A 14163-nucleotide genomic window follows, 5' to 3' on the forward strand; every position below is an offset into this window, starting at 1 on the left:
TTATGTCGCTGGGAAGATCGTGTCTCTCTCCATCAAGTTGCTAAAGACTCCATCAGATGGTGGATGAAACGCTCTCACTTGCTGGCAAGGAGTTCCATTTCATCAGTCGCCTCCAACGCAGACAGTGTTCACGGATGCCTCAATGCACGGCTGGGGAGTTCATATGGACCAGCTTCAGGTACAAGGCCTCTGGTCCGAGACAGAAAGAAGCTATCATATCAACTTCTTGGAGCTACGGCTGTCTATCTGGCGCTCAAGTCCCCATACCCGTCTCTGCACTCCAGCCACATTCAAGTTCAGACAGACAACACAACAACGATGTTCTATCTGAACAAACAAGGAGGCACCAGGTCACGAGTTCTGTCTCTGGAAGCTCAATCCATTTAGCGGTGGCGTCTGGCGAGAGGTCTCTCCATCGTTGCAGTTCACCTCCCAGGGATGTTCAGGCGGACAGCATAAACAGAGACTTCGTAGAAGCGCACGACTAGGTGCTCAACGAAAACGTCGCTCAGGAGGTGTTTCTGCAATGGGGAGTGCCAGACATAGATCTGTTCACAGTCGCGGCAAACGCGAAATGCCCCATCTTCGAGTCCAGATTCCCCCAGCAGGGATCATGGGGGAATGCACTTTTGATCAGCTGGTCTCAGACATTGCTGTACGCTTTTCCTCCACTGCCTCTGATCCCGGCGGTGATACAGAAATTCTACAGGACCAACACCAGGATGATCCTGATAGCGCCGGAGTGGCCACGCCAGTGGTGGTACCCGGATCTCCTCCATCTGTCAGAGGTTCCTCACCGGAGGCTGCCCTGCCGCCCAGACTTGCTGACCAAGGACGAGGGGAGGGTGTTTCACCCCAATCTCCCTTCCCTTCGATTGACTGCATGGCTCCTGAGGTCATATATGTGAGAAAAACAAGGACCCCCTGGGTACCGATATGGATTCCTAGGGCAGGGTAATTACCTATATGAGTACAACACCTAGGAAATCAGCATAAATAGATCATCTATTTATGCTGGCTCCTGAGGTCATCCAGTATGGCCACATAGACTTATCGGCGGACTGTATGGACATCCTTAGAGAAGCAAAGAGGCCCTACACCAGAAAGTCTTCTGCTTTCAAGTGGAAAAGATTTTAGATTTGGTGTATGGACAAGGCTCTTGATCCAATTCGAGGTCAGGAGCAGGTGATTCTCTCATACGTATTGCACTTGGCAAGGTCAGGCCTGAAGTACCCCTCCATCAGGGTTCACTTAGCAGCATTCACAGCTTATAGGAAGTCTCCTTCCCAGACCTTATTCTTCCTCATGCCTGTGGTCAAAGATTTCTTAGAGGAGTTTAAGAAAATGTTTCCGCCAGTGAGGCCCCCCTCTTCTCCCTAGGAGCTTAACATCGTACTGACCAAGTTGATGGGTGCTCCTTTCGAGCCTATTCATAAGGCATCTTTGGAGCACTTGACCTGGAAAGCTGCTTTTTTGGTAGCCATCACCTCAGCCCGCAGGGTGAGTGAGATCCAGGCCCTGTGTTGCAAGGAACCTTACAATGTTTTTCATGCCAATAAAGTGGTGCTGAGAACACATCCAGGCTTCCTGCCCAAGGTGGTCTCGGATTTCCATATCAATCAGACCATCCCTCTGCCTACTTTCTTCCCTCAACCAACCACTCTCACAGAGAGGTCTTTACACTCTCTAGATCTCCGGAGGGTTTTGAAATTTTACCTGGCTAGAACTCTTCCATTTAGGAAGTCTGACCGGCTCTTTGTTAATTATGGTACAACTAATACCGGTCTGACCGCTTCAAAAAGGTCTATCTCGAGGTGGATTGTCTCCTGTATAGCTCTGTCTTACCAATTAGCTAACAAAGCTTTACAGGGCAAACCACGTGCACATTCCACTAGAGGGAAAGCTTCTACAACAGCTCTCCTTCACAACATTCCGATATCTAAGATTTGTAAGGCAGCTACATGGCGTTCAGTACATACCTTTACCCGCCATTACTGCCTAGATTCAGATGCACAGGCCGATGCCCAAGTGGGACTGGGCTCTTTTAGGAATTTGTTTGCATAACTGCATTATAAATGTGATATTGATTCATGTTTTTGCTATGTACTTGATTGCTCGTCCGCGAGACTTTGGGTATGGGCTTGCTAATCTATTCCTAGATTATGACTATTGATGAGTATCCACTGGATGAGAAGGATTAGTTACTTACTTGTAATCCTAGTTCTCATCCAGGGGTATACTCATCAAAGTCCTAAGCGACCCACCCACCTCCCCGAACGAGCATTACTGCAAAGTTATTGTATGTTGTCTGCGGATTTACTCAGGTGTTTATGCACCTCCAAAAAGAACTGACCTAGCTGCCACCTGTGGTGCATCATGGGAGCAGGGGGTCGCCTACAGGCACGGTACCCCTACTCTAATGCCTTGAAGGCAAGGTGTCAGTTTTCTTTATACTCTACTGCAGCCTACTGGAAAATGCCTGCAATTACAGGTTTCTCTATGGTAATAAAGCATTGTTGTATGACAAATGTTTACTGCTCTCTTTCTTCCTTAGGGGTTGAGAGAGTATAGGTGCTACTATGCAAACCTATGTAATTTCAGCATTTTGGCCTTTTGAAATATCTTAGGTTGCATAGATATGTTTTCACATATGCATATATAGGTATATATATATGTATTTTTCTGTATGCTCCGGGATCCCGCACATGGGTGGGGATTATTCATAGATTATGACTTTGAGTATACCCCTGGATGAGAACTAGGATTACAAGTAAGTAACTAATCATTTGTTTCTTTTATAGTTTCTAATGGTTCCCTCCTATCTTCTGGCAACCTCTCTCTCTCTCGCGCTCTCTCTCACGCTCTCTTGCGCTCTCTCTCGCTCTCTCTCTCGCGCTCTCTCTCTCTCCACTCTCCCTCTCTCTCTCTTCACTCTCCCTCTCTCTCTCTCCGCTCTCTCTCTCTGCTCTCTCTCTCCACTCTCCCTCTCCACTCCCCCTCTCTCCACCCTCCACTCTCCACTCTCCCTCTCTCCACTCTCCCTCTCTCTCTCCACTCTCCCACTCTCTCTCTCCACTCTTCACTCTCCCTCTCCACTCTTCACTCTCCCTCTCCACCCTCATTCCTCACCCCTTTGTTTTAATGTGTTTAGGTATTTAGTCTCCTGAAAAATGTTACTCACAGGTTTGCTGCTGTACTTTAATGTTCCCTGCTTCCTGCAGGTCGACTGACGTGGCTGGTGTACATCATTGGAGCAGTGATTGGTGGCAGGGTCTCGTTTGCTAGTACTGATGAGCAGGACGCCATGGATGGGGAGCTAGTCTGTCGGTAAGAGTTTAGCTTACTATTTGTAGTTCTCTTTTCTAAGCATTTGTCCCTGTTTGATAGTTTTATTAGGCCACCTCAGCAGGGATACCAGTCAAGATTCTTGATAGAGAGATGGATGAACTATTGTCATACTGTAGAACAGAAGTTGTGTTAATCTTATCAGACCCTTTAGAACCTATCTGGGGAGTAAGATTAGTCTTTTGTAAATGTAAATGTATTGCGACTTATATAGCGCACGTATCACCCGAAGGCATCAAGGCGCTTGCCTTGGGAACCCGTCCTGGCTTTTTTCCCTGTGAGATAACCCCTACTGGGCATCCCCAAGGTGAAAGCCAGGCATCCCGCAGCGGGTGGGCCGCCGTAGTGAAGATTAAGCAAGCTATTGCCCAGAGTTGCAGCGTGGGACCCCATGATTAGAATAGGCACCGAGGCGAGAATTGTCAAGTCCGTGGACATTATTGGGCTCAGGACCCTGCCGCGTCGGGAATTGAACCCTGGTCCCAGGCCAGACCTCTGCATCAGGGTCTGTCGTTCTAATCAGTGAGCCACACTTCTCCACAAGTCTTTTGAGGGAGGTTTTGACTCTTCTGAATGCCAGAAGGGCTAGGGGCAGGGAAGCTCAGATGGTCCAACACCTCATGTAAGTGCTAGCCTGTAAAATGATTCTTAGACCGTGACCAACTGTACCAGCTGGTTTGAGAAACCTGATCTGTGAAGAACTGCTGGACCCACAATGGTGAACTTGCATCTAAATATCTAGATCCAAAGGAGAACTTGTTTTGGGGATTTGACAGGCAGACGCAGAGGTCTCATATGTTGTACTAAAATCACCTTCAGTGCTGGCTCCAGTGCAAGAACCACATTGGAAACCTTGTGCCGAATAGCTTATTTATTGGGAACCAGTTGTGCAGGAAATAAACTAACAGAATATGCAAAAATAACTTTCTGTTCAGTTACACTGGTAGGCATTTTGGAAGTACCAAAGGCAGCCACTTCCCAGTGCCACCAAATCTGTGTGAGGGCTGCAGCTTTCTGAGAGTCGCTAGTGAACGTCTTTGCCTTGGTGACTACAGGTTGCTATTTTTGATACTGGATGCATTTTTCTAGACTGTTTCCGAGACGAGGGCTAGAAATGCCTATCATTGTCAGATTTTCAGTGTGTAGTGTATTTTTATCCGTTCTTTTCACTGAAGCAGAAACAATCTTATTTGAAAATAAAGCACATACTAGATATTAAGTATGATTTGCTAATGTTGACCAAAGCGTACAATGGTTATCCAATTGGAGTGTGGTAGCATTGTTGGCCCAAGACATCAGTAGTAAATAACAGTACTTTTAAAGGGAACTGTTGAGTAACCACTGACTGTCCCAGGACCACATGAATAAGCCTTTACATAGTGTCCTGTCATGGTATGTGCTCATATGAAATTTCTGCTGCTTCTGGCAACCATACCTGCTGCTCCCGTCTTGTTGCATGGTTACATGAAAAGTTAAAGCCATTCATGAGACTTGATTACAACCGGCAAGCTCTAGTGCCCCCCTCTTAAATTTATTTTGAAAAACACATCTCATGATCAAAGGACCCATCTGTGTGTCCTTGATGCATAGACCAATAAGTGTCTACTGTTTATAGTTATGGCATTTCTAGTGTTCTTGCATTGCTTTGGGCTGTGTAGGCTGCACAGGATTTTCTGAAATGTAACTTTCCTTGGTTGCTCAGGGTAGCATACACATGTTCACTTTTTCTTTCCTTCCTGCAGGGTTCTCCAGCTGATGAACCTAACAGACTCGCGGTTGGCTCAGGCTGGGAATGAGAAACTAGAGCTCGCTATGCTGAGCTTTTTCGAGCAGTTCCGTAAGATCTATATCGGAGATCAAGTGCAGAAGTCATCCAAGGTAGCGCCTTCCAACTCTGAACGCTCCATTTGGTTCTGCTGTAATGGAGCATTTGTATGTCACTTCTAATCAGACTGTAATAACTAGTTGGAATGATTTGTCCTATATTTTTATGATTTCTTCACAGTTTGAGTGATCAGTGAGAATGTATATGTTCAAAGCATGTGTGCTATAGATACACATGCTTTGCATGCTCCTGCCATCTAGTTGCATACTCCTGCCATCTATTGTTGGGTCTGGATGTTTGCAAGTTGTTTTTCTTTGACCGTCTTTTCCAGTCACAAGGTAATGAGACTCCTCCTTTCGGTGAATCTGCGCATAGGCATTGACTCCATTGTTAGATTGTTTTCTTTCCACAATCTGGTTCAGATGTGTATTGCGGAGTTGCGGGTTGAGACCGTTCCTGGGGATTCCTTTGGTGTGCAATCCACTCTACCCTCGTCGATATTGTTTCAAACGTGTGTCCCATCCTCCGGGTGTCAAAAATCAAAAAAGTTCTTAGTTGGATAAGGGAAAACTCCAAACGCGGCCTTCGGGCCTAGCCCGTTTAGATTTTTTTTTGTCCTCATCTCACCTTATCAAGCTGCTGCAGAACTTGTACAGCCATGTAGATTGACGAACTGCTTGACTGAACTGGCAACTTGGATGCAGGACCATTGTCTCAGACTAAATGCTGACAAATCTGAAATTCTATTGTTCGGCAGAGGCACACAGGCCTAGGACAACAGCTGGTGGCCGAGTGACTTGGGCTTGCCTCCCAATCCTACTGCAAAAGCCAAAAATTTAGGAATAACACTGGATAGGGACTTATCCATGAAATCCCATGTTTCCATAGTTTGCGGCAGAGGCTTCGGACTTTTGAAGATGCTTAGACGAGTCTTCCCTTGGGTGCCGACAGATTGCAGGAAAACACTAGTCCAATCACTATTGATGAGTAGGTTGGACTATGGTAATTCACTGTTTGTGGGAATGGCTGATTACCTCTTCTCCAAATTACAGATGGTTCAGAATGCCGCTGCCAAAGCCATCTGTAATAAAAGAAAATACGACTCAGCCAAAAACTGCATGCGTGAGCTTCATTGGCTTCCAATGCGACAACGAGCTATTTTTAAGCTGTTGTGTATTTCACACAAAGTACTCCACGACTCAGGCCCCATCATCCTACATGACATGATCGTATTTCATAAACCCTCTAGAAACCTACGATCTATGACGTCAGGAAGAGCATCCATCACCCGAGCTCGGACTGTCAGGATGGGAGAGCGGGCCTTCTCTCACATTGCCGCAACAAAGTGGAATGAGTTACCCCCTAAACTTAGAACAAATCACTGCTTCCTCTCATTTAGGAAACAACTAAAAACATTCCTCTTCCCCAGGCCAGATCAATAATTTTCAACTAGTGTTGCCATCAAATCACTTGTAACTTTTCCTTAGCGCCGTGATGTCCTTTCAGGATGAATGTTAGCGCTTTACAAATAAAATAAATACAAAAAATAAATAAATACAAATGTTCACTAACTGGGTACCCCTTGGCTTACCGCACTCGCTTGGGTCACCTGACCCATCCCCTTTTTTGTATGGGGACGTGGTGTAATCATTGGACCATCTAAATAAGTCTTAGGCTTTGTCCCCAACTCATTAGAGGATGCCAGATGTTAGTCGGCTTATCCTCAATGCCCCCGTACTCTAGCCAGGCCATAACAAACAATGCTTTGACCAGTCTTCTCTTTTTGGGGGGAGAGGGTCTTTCCATCTTCTACAGATCTCTCTCCGCGCCAATAAGAACATATATAGTAAGAGACCTTTATCCCGTCGTGAGGCAGTCTGACAAAAGAGACCATCGTCACCAAATTAAACTAAGGAGAGATTAACCTCCACCCTTGATTTAAAAAACATCCAAAAGAGTGTCCCCAACCTCTTTCCAGAAATGTTCCAACACTGTACATTCCTAAAAAATATGAATGTCGTTGGCTAGTGGAGTGTGACATCTTGGGCATTTAGGTGGAGGTGCAGGGGCACATTTTGCTATCTTGTAGGGGGTGTAATAAAGTCTGTTAATGACGAAAAAGTGATTCTTTTTCAAACAGGCTGGTTTTATATACTTGTATAGTAACTTTAAAGATGGCTCAAAAAGGGCATCTACTTGGGATCCCTTGGAGGATAGATTCCATACCGCCTCTGAGGGGGGGATCGCAAGATCTTCAACTTTCAATAGATAATTGTACCACATCGATATTTCCTTTTTAAATGGTAGGGTGGATTGGCACAGCTTCTCGATTTCACCGTTTCCCTTTATCTCCTCCCGTTCCGCGCCATACCAAGATACTAACTGAAGATACTTGAATCTAGATAGTCCAATCCCAATCTTTGCCCTCAGATATTCCCATGGATGTACTCCTTCTGCATCTATCAATTCCATCCAGTTGGTAATTCCTGCCCTCTTTATTGGAAGTGCCAAGGAATCCCTCAAACATTCCAGGGTTCCGGGCGAGTCCCAGATAGGAGCCAGATCTGAGTAGTAACCTATCCCCCAACTGAGCCTTGCCCTGTGCCACAACTCCAGAGCTGCCCTTAGAACCTTCAAACGGACCCGTTTGAAAAATTTGGAGGATCCAAACTTATACATAAAAGCCTCGCCTTCACCTCCCTCTTCCTCTCTTACCATTTCTCCCAGCAGTCTGCCCCATGCCGACCCATCTGGTTTCTGCTGGAATCTGGGCCAATGGAGGGGTCCAGTGAGCTCAGAGTTTAGATATCTGGGGATTTACATTGTGAAAGACCTCGAAAAAATCCCCCAGCTAAACCTGAATAGAGTGACCAGAGAGATGGAACGTCTGTTTAGTAGATGGAGAAATCTCCCCTTAACCATCTATGGGAAAATTAACCTTGTGAAGATGGTCATTCTGCCCAAGCTTTCCTATCTTTTTTCCACTATACCTCTAACCTTTCCAAAAAAGATTATCAGTAAGGTGCAGAGTAAGATGGGAAGCTTTATATGGGGTGATGAAGGGGTTCGACTAACTTGGAAAAAGCTCAGACGAAGATTACTCAAAGGAGGGTTGGCTCTTCCAGACATTAGTCTATATGCAGTAGCATTCCAGTTTAAGAGCATTTGGATGCTACTAGCCCGTTTAGATTACTCTACGTTTTCCTCAAGTGGGAGTTAATCTGCTGATGGCACGGACTCCGTTCCAATTCTGCCCTCGGTGCCAATCTAAATACCCATGCACCGACCTTCAGATCTGTTACCTGTGCCTCTCTTTCCGAGAACAAGAAAGAAGACTGTGATGCCTGTCGGTCATTTCGATCTAAAAAGACCCAGCAGGACCGTCTGGCTTGACGAAGAGAAATGGAGCGGCAGAGTATCGAAGACACCCCTTGAAATCTTAAGAGAAGATATCGACAAGGAGGAAATGGTAGTGTCTGCAGTGGAAGAGGCCTTGTCCATCCAGGACTCCAAATCCGAACTGGACGTCTAGCTGGAGTCCCAGGATGTTCCAGCTGGTCAAGGTGCTGTGAATTTAAAACCCCCCTTTGCCTACAAAACCTGATTTCACCAAGCAAAAGGGCCACCACTGCCATCTGGCCATGGTAGGCTCTGCTTCCAAAGCCCCACCTTCCAGCCCGATACTGAAAGTGCAAGTCGAGGCTTCTGGCTCGAGAAACCACACCTTCGTCCCCTAAACGTTCTGTTTCGAAGGACAAATCCAGCTCGGTACCGAAAGGTTTGGCACCGAAGCAGAACGATGCTCCTCCTAAGCCTCCGGAGCCAATTCTGGAAGCTATGTAAGCAAAACTGGATCCAAAACAAAAGAAACATTATGTTAATCCAGACACTGGCCATATTACAACAAAATCTGTGATACCACCATCCTCCAAAAGAAAGATTCCAATCTCATAAGACACAGAATAAAAAATTCCTTTAAAAAGGAAAAAGTACATGGCTACTAGTCCTTTCTATCCCATTCCTCGTCCCCCTCCACCAACTTCACCTGTACCATTAGAACCATATTCAGACCCTCTAGATATTACACCACAGGGTTTTCCTCTTACAGATCCTGACGCAGTGGCTGGGATGATACTTATGGGCAATCAACACCAGATCCATGGAATCATTTTAATGTAGATCCTCCAAAAGACACTGACCCTGATCTATTCCGTGCAAAACCTTCACCTCCTGATGATCTCATACCAGGAGTTCATTGCCAGGGCATCTACATACTATGGAGTCTATGTACATAAAGAACCTTTAAACATTGGGGACCACACATAGAATAACACCGTCTCTACACATGTTAAAAGGCATGATGTACCATGCTGATGACATTTTTAAAGTCTCTGTACACGCGTGTATCATAACACCCAGGTTTGATACAAAATACAAACCCTTACCATCTGACCCAATTTTTATTAACTACACTTACTTACTCTATTCCCACCCTCTTGCGGGAAAACAATCCAACAAAGGAGTCTGATGCCCATGCGTAGTATCACCGAAAGAGGAGTCGCATTACCTCATGACTGAAAAACACTTCTTTGAAGAAAAACTTGCAAACATTCTGACCCAACCCTAGATGGCAGGAGTATGCAAAGCATGTGAATCTACAGCTCTACAGAACTAAAAATCGATGCTTACAGTGTAAGTAACACAATCCTTATGATTGATATGTGCATGTGAGCCAAATGATAGAACACCTCACTGAATTAAATATTAGCCCACCACCCACTGCTTGGTGATTTAGTCAAAATTAGCAGCTGTGAGTAGAGCGGAAAAGAGAGCTTCCTGATCCTCTTGCCTGAAGTCCGAGAAACTGCAGTTTTGTCGTCTCTACCTGTCATCCATGAGTACAGGATATTTGCATGTGAATGTAGTGTTCACAGAAATATTGCAACCTCACACTCTTTAATAAACACAATCTTTAATAAAGCAACTGCTCATGAGTGTTTCTGGTTGCTAATACATGTTATTTAATGGATCAGATAGTTCTGTAGTAGGGGATCTCTGTGTATAGTCATAATCTAGTGAATAGTCCCGCCCATGTGCCTGGACCCCGGAGCAATACAAAATAATCTCTTAAGAGGTCTTCTTTGCAGTCCTGCATAGACACTTAAGAGAAAATCAACACAAGTAATGCAGCCTAACACTTCCAAGGCTACAAAGGCCACCCCTTCATCTAAACAGTGAAAAGGATAACCAACAATGTCAGATTTTACACATTTTTACCAAGTTTCCCTCATAGAGAAAACTCCCCTTCACCAAAATCCTTGAAATGATAGAGAGGAAGGGTTGGACAAACAAGCCCCCATAGGCTGCCATTATGTGTCTGGAAAAGGAATACCGTGCCTTTAAGGAACTCTCCAAAGACCCTCGGTATCCCAGGATGCACAGCCAAAGTCCTTTTACTTTCAGTTCTTTTTTCCGGTTCCTGCTAGCAGGACCCTGGAGCATTGAGCTCCCCCTTTTTGGGTATTTCTTAAATTTTTTTAGCACTTTTCAAGTGTTTTGAATGTTTGACCCGACGTCTGGGGTCTTCCTCTTGCTGTGTTTTTTTAGCCAGTTTTGCCCACTCTTTATGTCGAATATGCCAGCTTTATTCAACAAGTGCCCTGAGTGTGCCAGGAAGAAGGCTAAATCTGACCCCCACAGAGTATGCATACTCTTGTCTCCCTTCCGCCCATGTCCCTGAAACCTGTGAGATTTGTCAATCTTTCTCCAGGAGGACCCTGCGTGACAGGGAGAATATTCGTCTCCAAGGCCTGGAGCAGAGGAGACATCAGGAACCAGGTGGGTCTGTGCATGGAGGGACTCAGTCATCGTCCTCTGCCTGTGCTTCGGCCTCTTGGGGGCTCCCCAGTCAAGAAAAGGCCCAGAAAAGGCACCGGTCCCGGTCGACGTCGATGGCTTCGACGTCGGCGTCGAGAGGTAGGACCACTATCCCCGTCGACCCTGGGCTCTGGGTCGAATCGTTGTCGACGTTCGATGTTGAGGGGAAGGACGTCGAGACCTCGGACGAGGTCGACGTCGAGGACTTCACCAGCTTCGACACATCATCGGCATGAGTCCAGGAGGAACCGGCGCTCGCGGTCGAGGCGACACCGCCGTTCGCCGTCGAGATCGACTCGACGTTCGACGTCAAAGAGAGACAAGTCGACGTCGAAGAGAAGAGAGTCGACATTGAGGAGTTCATCGATGTCTAGACGATCGACGTCGAGAAGCAGAAAGGCAAAGAGGTCGAGGAAAGAAAAGTCGACGTCAAGGAGGCGTTCAAGGGCCTGGACGGTGTCCTCTGCCTCCGTAGTCAGCCTATCTTCTGCATCTACGAGTAGCCTGTCGCGCCGGCGCTCGCCTGAAAAGAGGTCTGCCTCCAGAAGCATCCTTGTCAAGACCTGCGCAGAAGAAGAGGAGAGTGGTCAGGTCTTCGGAATCCGAATATTCTAGGACCTATTAGCCTGCTAGGCCCAGGACGCCTACGCCTCCACCATTGCCTCCGAGGAAGCCTCCTCCGCTACCTCCCTTGCTTCCTCCTCCAACTTTTCCACCTCAGCCTCCTCCTACTCCTCCTCCGCCTCCACAGCTGTCTCCTCGATCTCTGCCGCACCTTCCGTCACCACCTACGAGGCCTCCATAGCCTAGGACTCCAGTTCTGCCTCCGCAGCGCCCGCCTCCTGTAAGGCCAGTGGATCGCCCGAGCCCTAGGAGGTCTAGATCACGGTCCAGAGGGAGACATCGATCACGGAGTGACCGTCGGTCTTCGACACGGTCCCGTCATCGTCACCGGAGGGATAGGTCACAGTCCCGTCATACGGACTCTTCAAGTGGCCGGAGATATTCTCCCACCTTGTCGGATTCCCCCCATACGAGGGTGTAACCGGTGGATGACATTGTAACATTTCAGGAGGTGATATTGAAGGGGGCAGTGAAGTTGGGGATCACTTTGACGGCACCCTACACAAGCGGCATTTGTCTCTGCCCCTTGTTGCCCTTGGTGCCAGGACTGGAGGAACCGGCTATCGATCTTTTTCTGACTCCGGCCTCAGGGAAGTCAGCTCCGTCCCGGCTGCAGAAAAAGTACAGGCCCCCGGATTACAATCCAGCATTCCTGAGATCAGATCCGGTACCGGATTCTGTTATATTAACTACGGCCAAGAAGCAGCATGCCACTGCCCCGTCTTCTACGGTGCCTCCGGATAAGGAAAGCCGTCAGATGGACTCAGCTGGACGGAAAGTCTGCAGGACGGCGGCCACCTCCATGAAAGCGGCGAGTGCCTCGGCGCTCTTGGGTCGCTATGACCGCTCCATGTTGGAGTCCCTGCTGCACTTCCTGGGGCTCCTCCCGAGGGATAGGAGAGAAGACTTCCAGGAGATTTTGAATGAGGGTATGATGGTCTCCAATCAGTTCATCAGCTCTGTGGCGGACGCCTCTCTCCTGGCGGCTCATGGTTATTGCCATGGCATCAATTTACGATGACATTCCTGGTTGCGCCTTACATCTCTCAAACCGGAGGCGCAACAGAGAATCACTAATTTTCCATTCTCTGGCTCGACTCTCTTTGGGTCACATGCGGACGAGGAGATGGCCCGCATGAAGGCAGAGGTAGAGACACTTAAAGCTGTTGGTTTGGAGAAACCAAAAGAGCAGAAGAAGTCCTTCCATCCATTCCAGAGGCAGTATGGTTCTCAAAGACAAGGGCAGGGTCGTCAAGCTGGTCAACAGCAACAACAGCAGCAGTACTAGCGGCAACCATTCCAGAAGCGTCAGAGGGGCAGAGGCGGACAGCAGTCCTCCTCGGCGAACAAGGGCCCGGCCGGGTTTAAGCCCAGAGGTGTTAATTCCCCCTTCCGTCACCCGCTCCGGTGGGGGGGAAGCATACAGAATTACTTGGCAGAGTGGAGAACAATTACTCAGGACAAGTGGGTGCTGAATATTGTTTGCAATGGATACAATCTTCGTTTCGTCAGCCCTCCTTCAGCGATTCCACCGGTTTTGCTCGCGGTTCCAGCTGCGCGAGCTCCAAGCGGAGGCCGATACCCTGTTAAGAAAAAGGGGGATAGAAGACGTCCCTTTGTCTCAAAGGGGAAAGGGTCTTTACTCTCGGTTCTTCCTTGTGCGCAAGAAGGACAAGAACGAGTTCAGGCCCATTCTGGATTTGCGACAAGCAAACAAATAGATTTGCAGGGAGTAGTTTCGCATGCTGTCTCTGCAGCAGATTTACCCTCAGCTGCAAAGAGGAGATTGGCTTTGCGCAAAAATCTGCAAGATCCGTACTTCCATGTGCCCATTGCACGGAAACATCGGAAGTACCTGCAATTTCTGGTCGGCACAAATCACTATCAGTACACCGTACTACCGTTTGGACTGAAGTCAGCACCCAGGACCTTTTCAAAGTGCATGGCAGTGGTGGCAGCTCACCTGAGAAAGAACAAGGTGTTTGTCTACCTGTACCTGGACGACTGGTTGATCAAAGCTTCCACCTTCCAGGATGCGCAATTGCACTTCAACAGGACGGCCGTTCTGTTGAGCCAGCTGGGGTTGCACATAAACATATCCAAGTCTGTTCCGACTACTGTCCAGTGCCTACAGTACTTGGGAGCCTCCATTGATACTCTTTCAGCAAGCGTGTCTCCTTCGGAGAAGCAACGCTTATCGATCCTTCGGAAGGCTCAGGCTCTCATGGCTGTTCCATCTACGACAGTGAGGATGGTGTCTTCTCTACTGGTGTCGATGGCCTCTTGCATCTTCCTCACACCGCATGCGTGCCTCCACATGAGGCAGTTGCAGGAATGTCTGGAGGATCAGTGGGACCAGAAGCGGGGGAGCTGGGACGACAGGATCCGGCTGTCCCTCCACGCTCAACAGTCCCTGAGATGGTGGTGCTCAGCAGAGCATCTCCTCAAGGGGGTTCCATTCCACAAAGACATTCCTATTCAGACTATCATCA

At 47.6% G+C, this 14163-nt stretch overlaps 1 protein-coding gene across 9 annotated transcripts in view; it reads left to right on the plus strand.

The window, feature by feature from the left end:
- Positions 1-14163, plus strand: part of XPO7 (exportin 7) — a 687768-nt gene that overhangs the window by 375750 nt on the left and 297855 nt on the right. For all 9 annotated transcript variants that reach the window (XM_086943668.1, XM_086943671.1, XM_086943674.1 and 6 more), the window contains 2 exons: positions 3222-3327; positions 5088-5223. In XM_086943668.1, coding sequence (XP_086799794.1) covers positions 3222-3327; positions 5088-5223 — 242 coding nt within the window. The remainder of the gene's footprint in view (positions 1-3221; positions 3328-5087; positions 5224-14163) is intronic.

This window comes from Lissotriton vulgaris, chromosome 11, assembly GCF_964263255.1.
Source record: "Lissotriton vulgaris chromosome 11, aLisVul1.2, whole genome shotgun sequence".
NCBI classification, from domain to species: Eukaryota; Metazoa; Chordata; class Amphibia; order Caudata; family Salamandridae; genus Lissotriton; species Lissotriton vulgaris.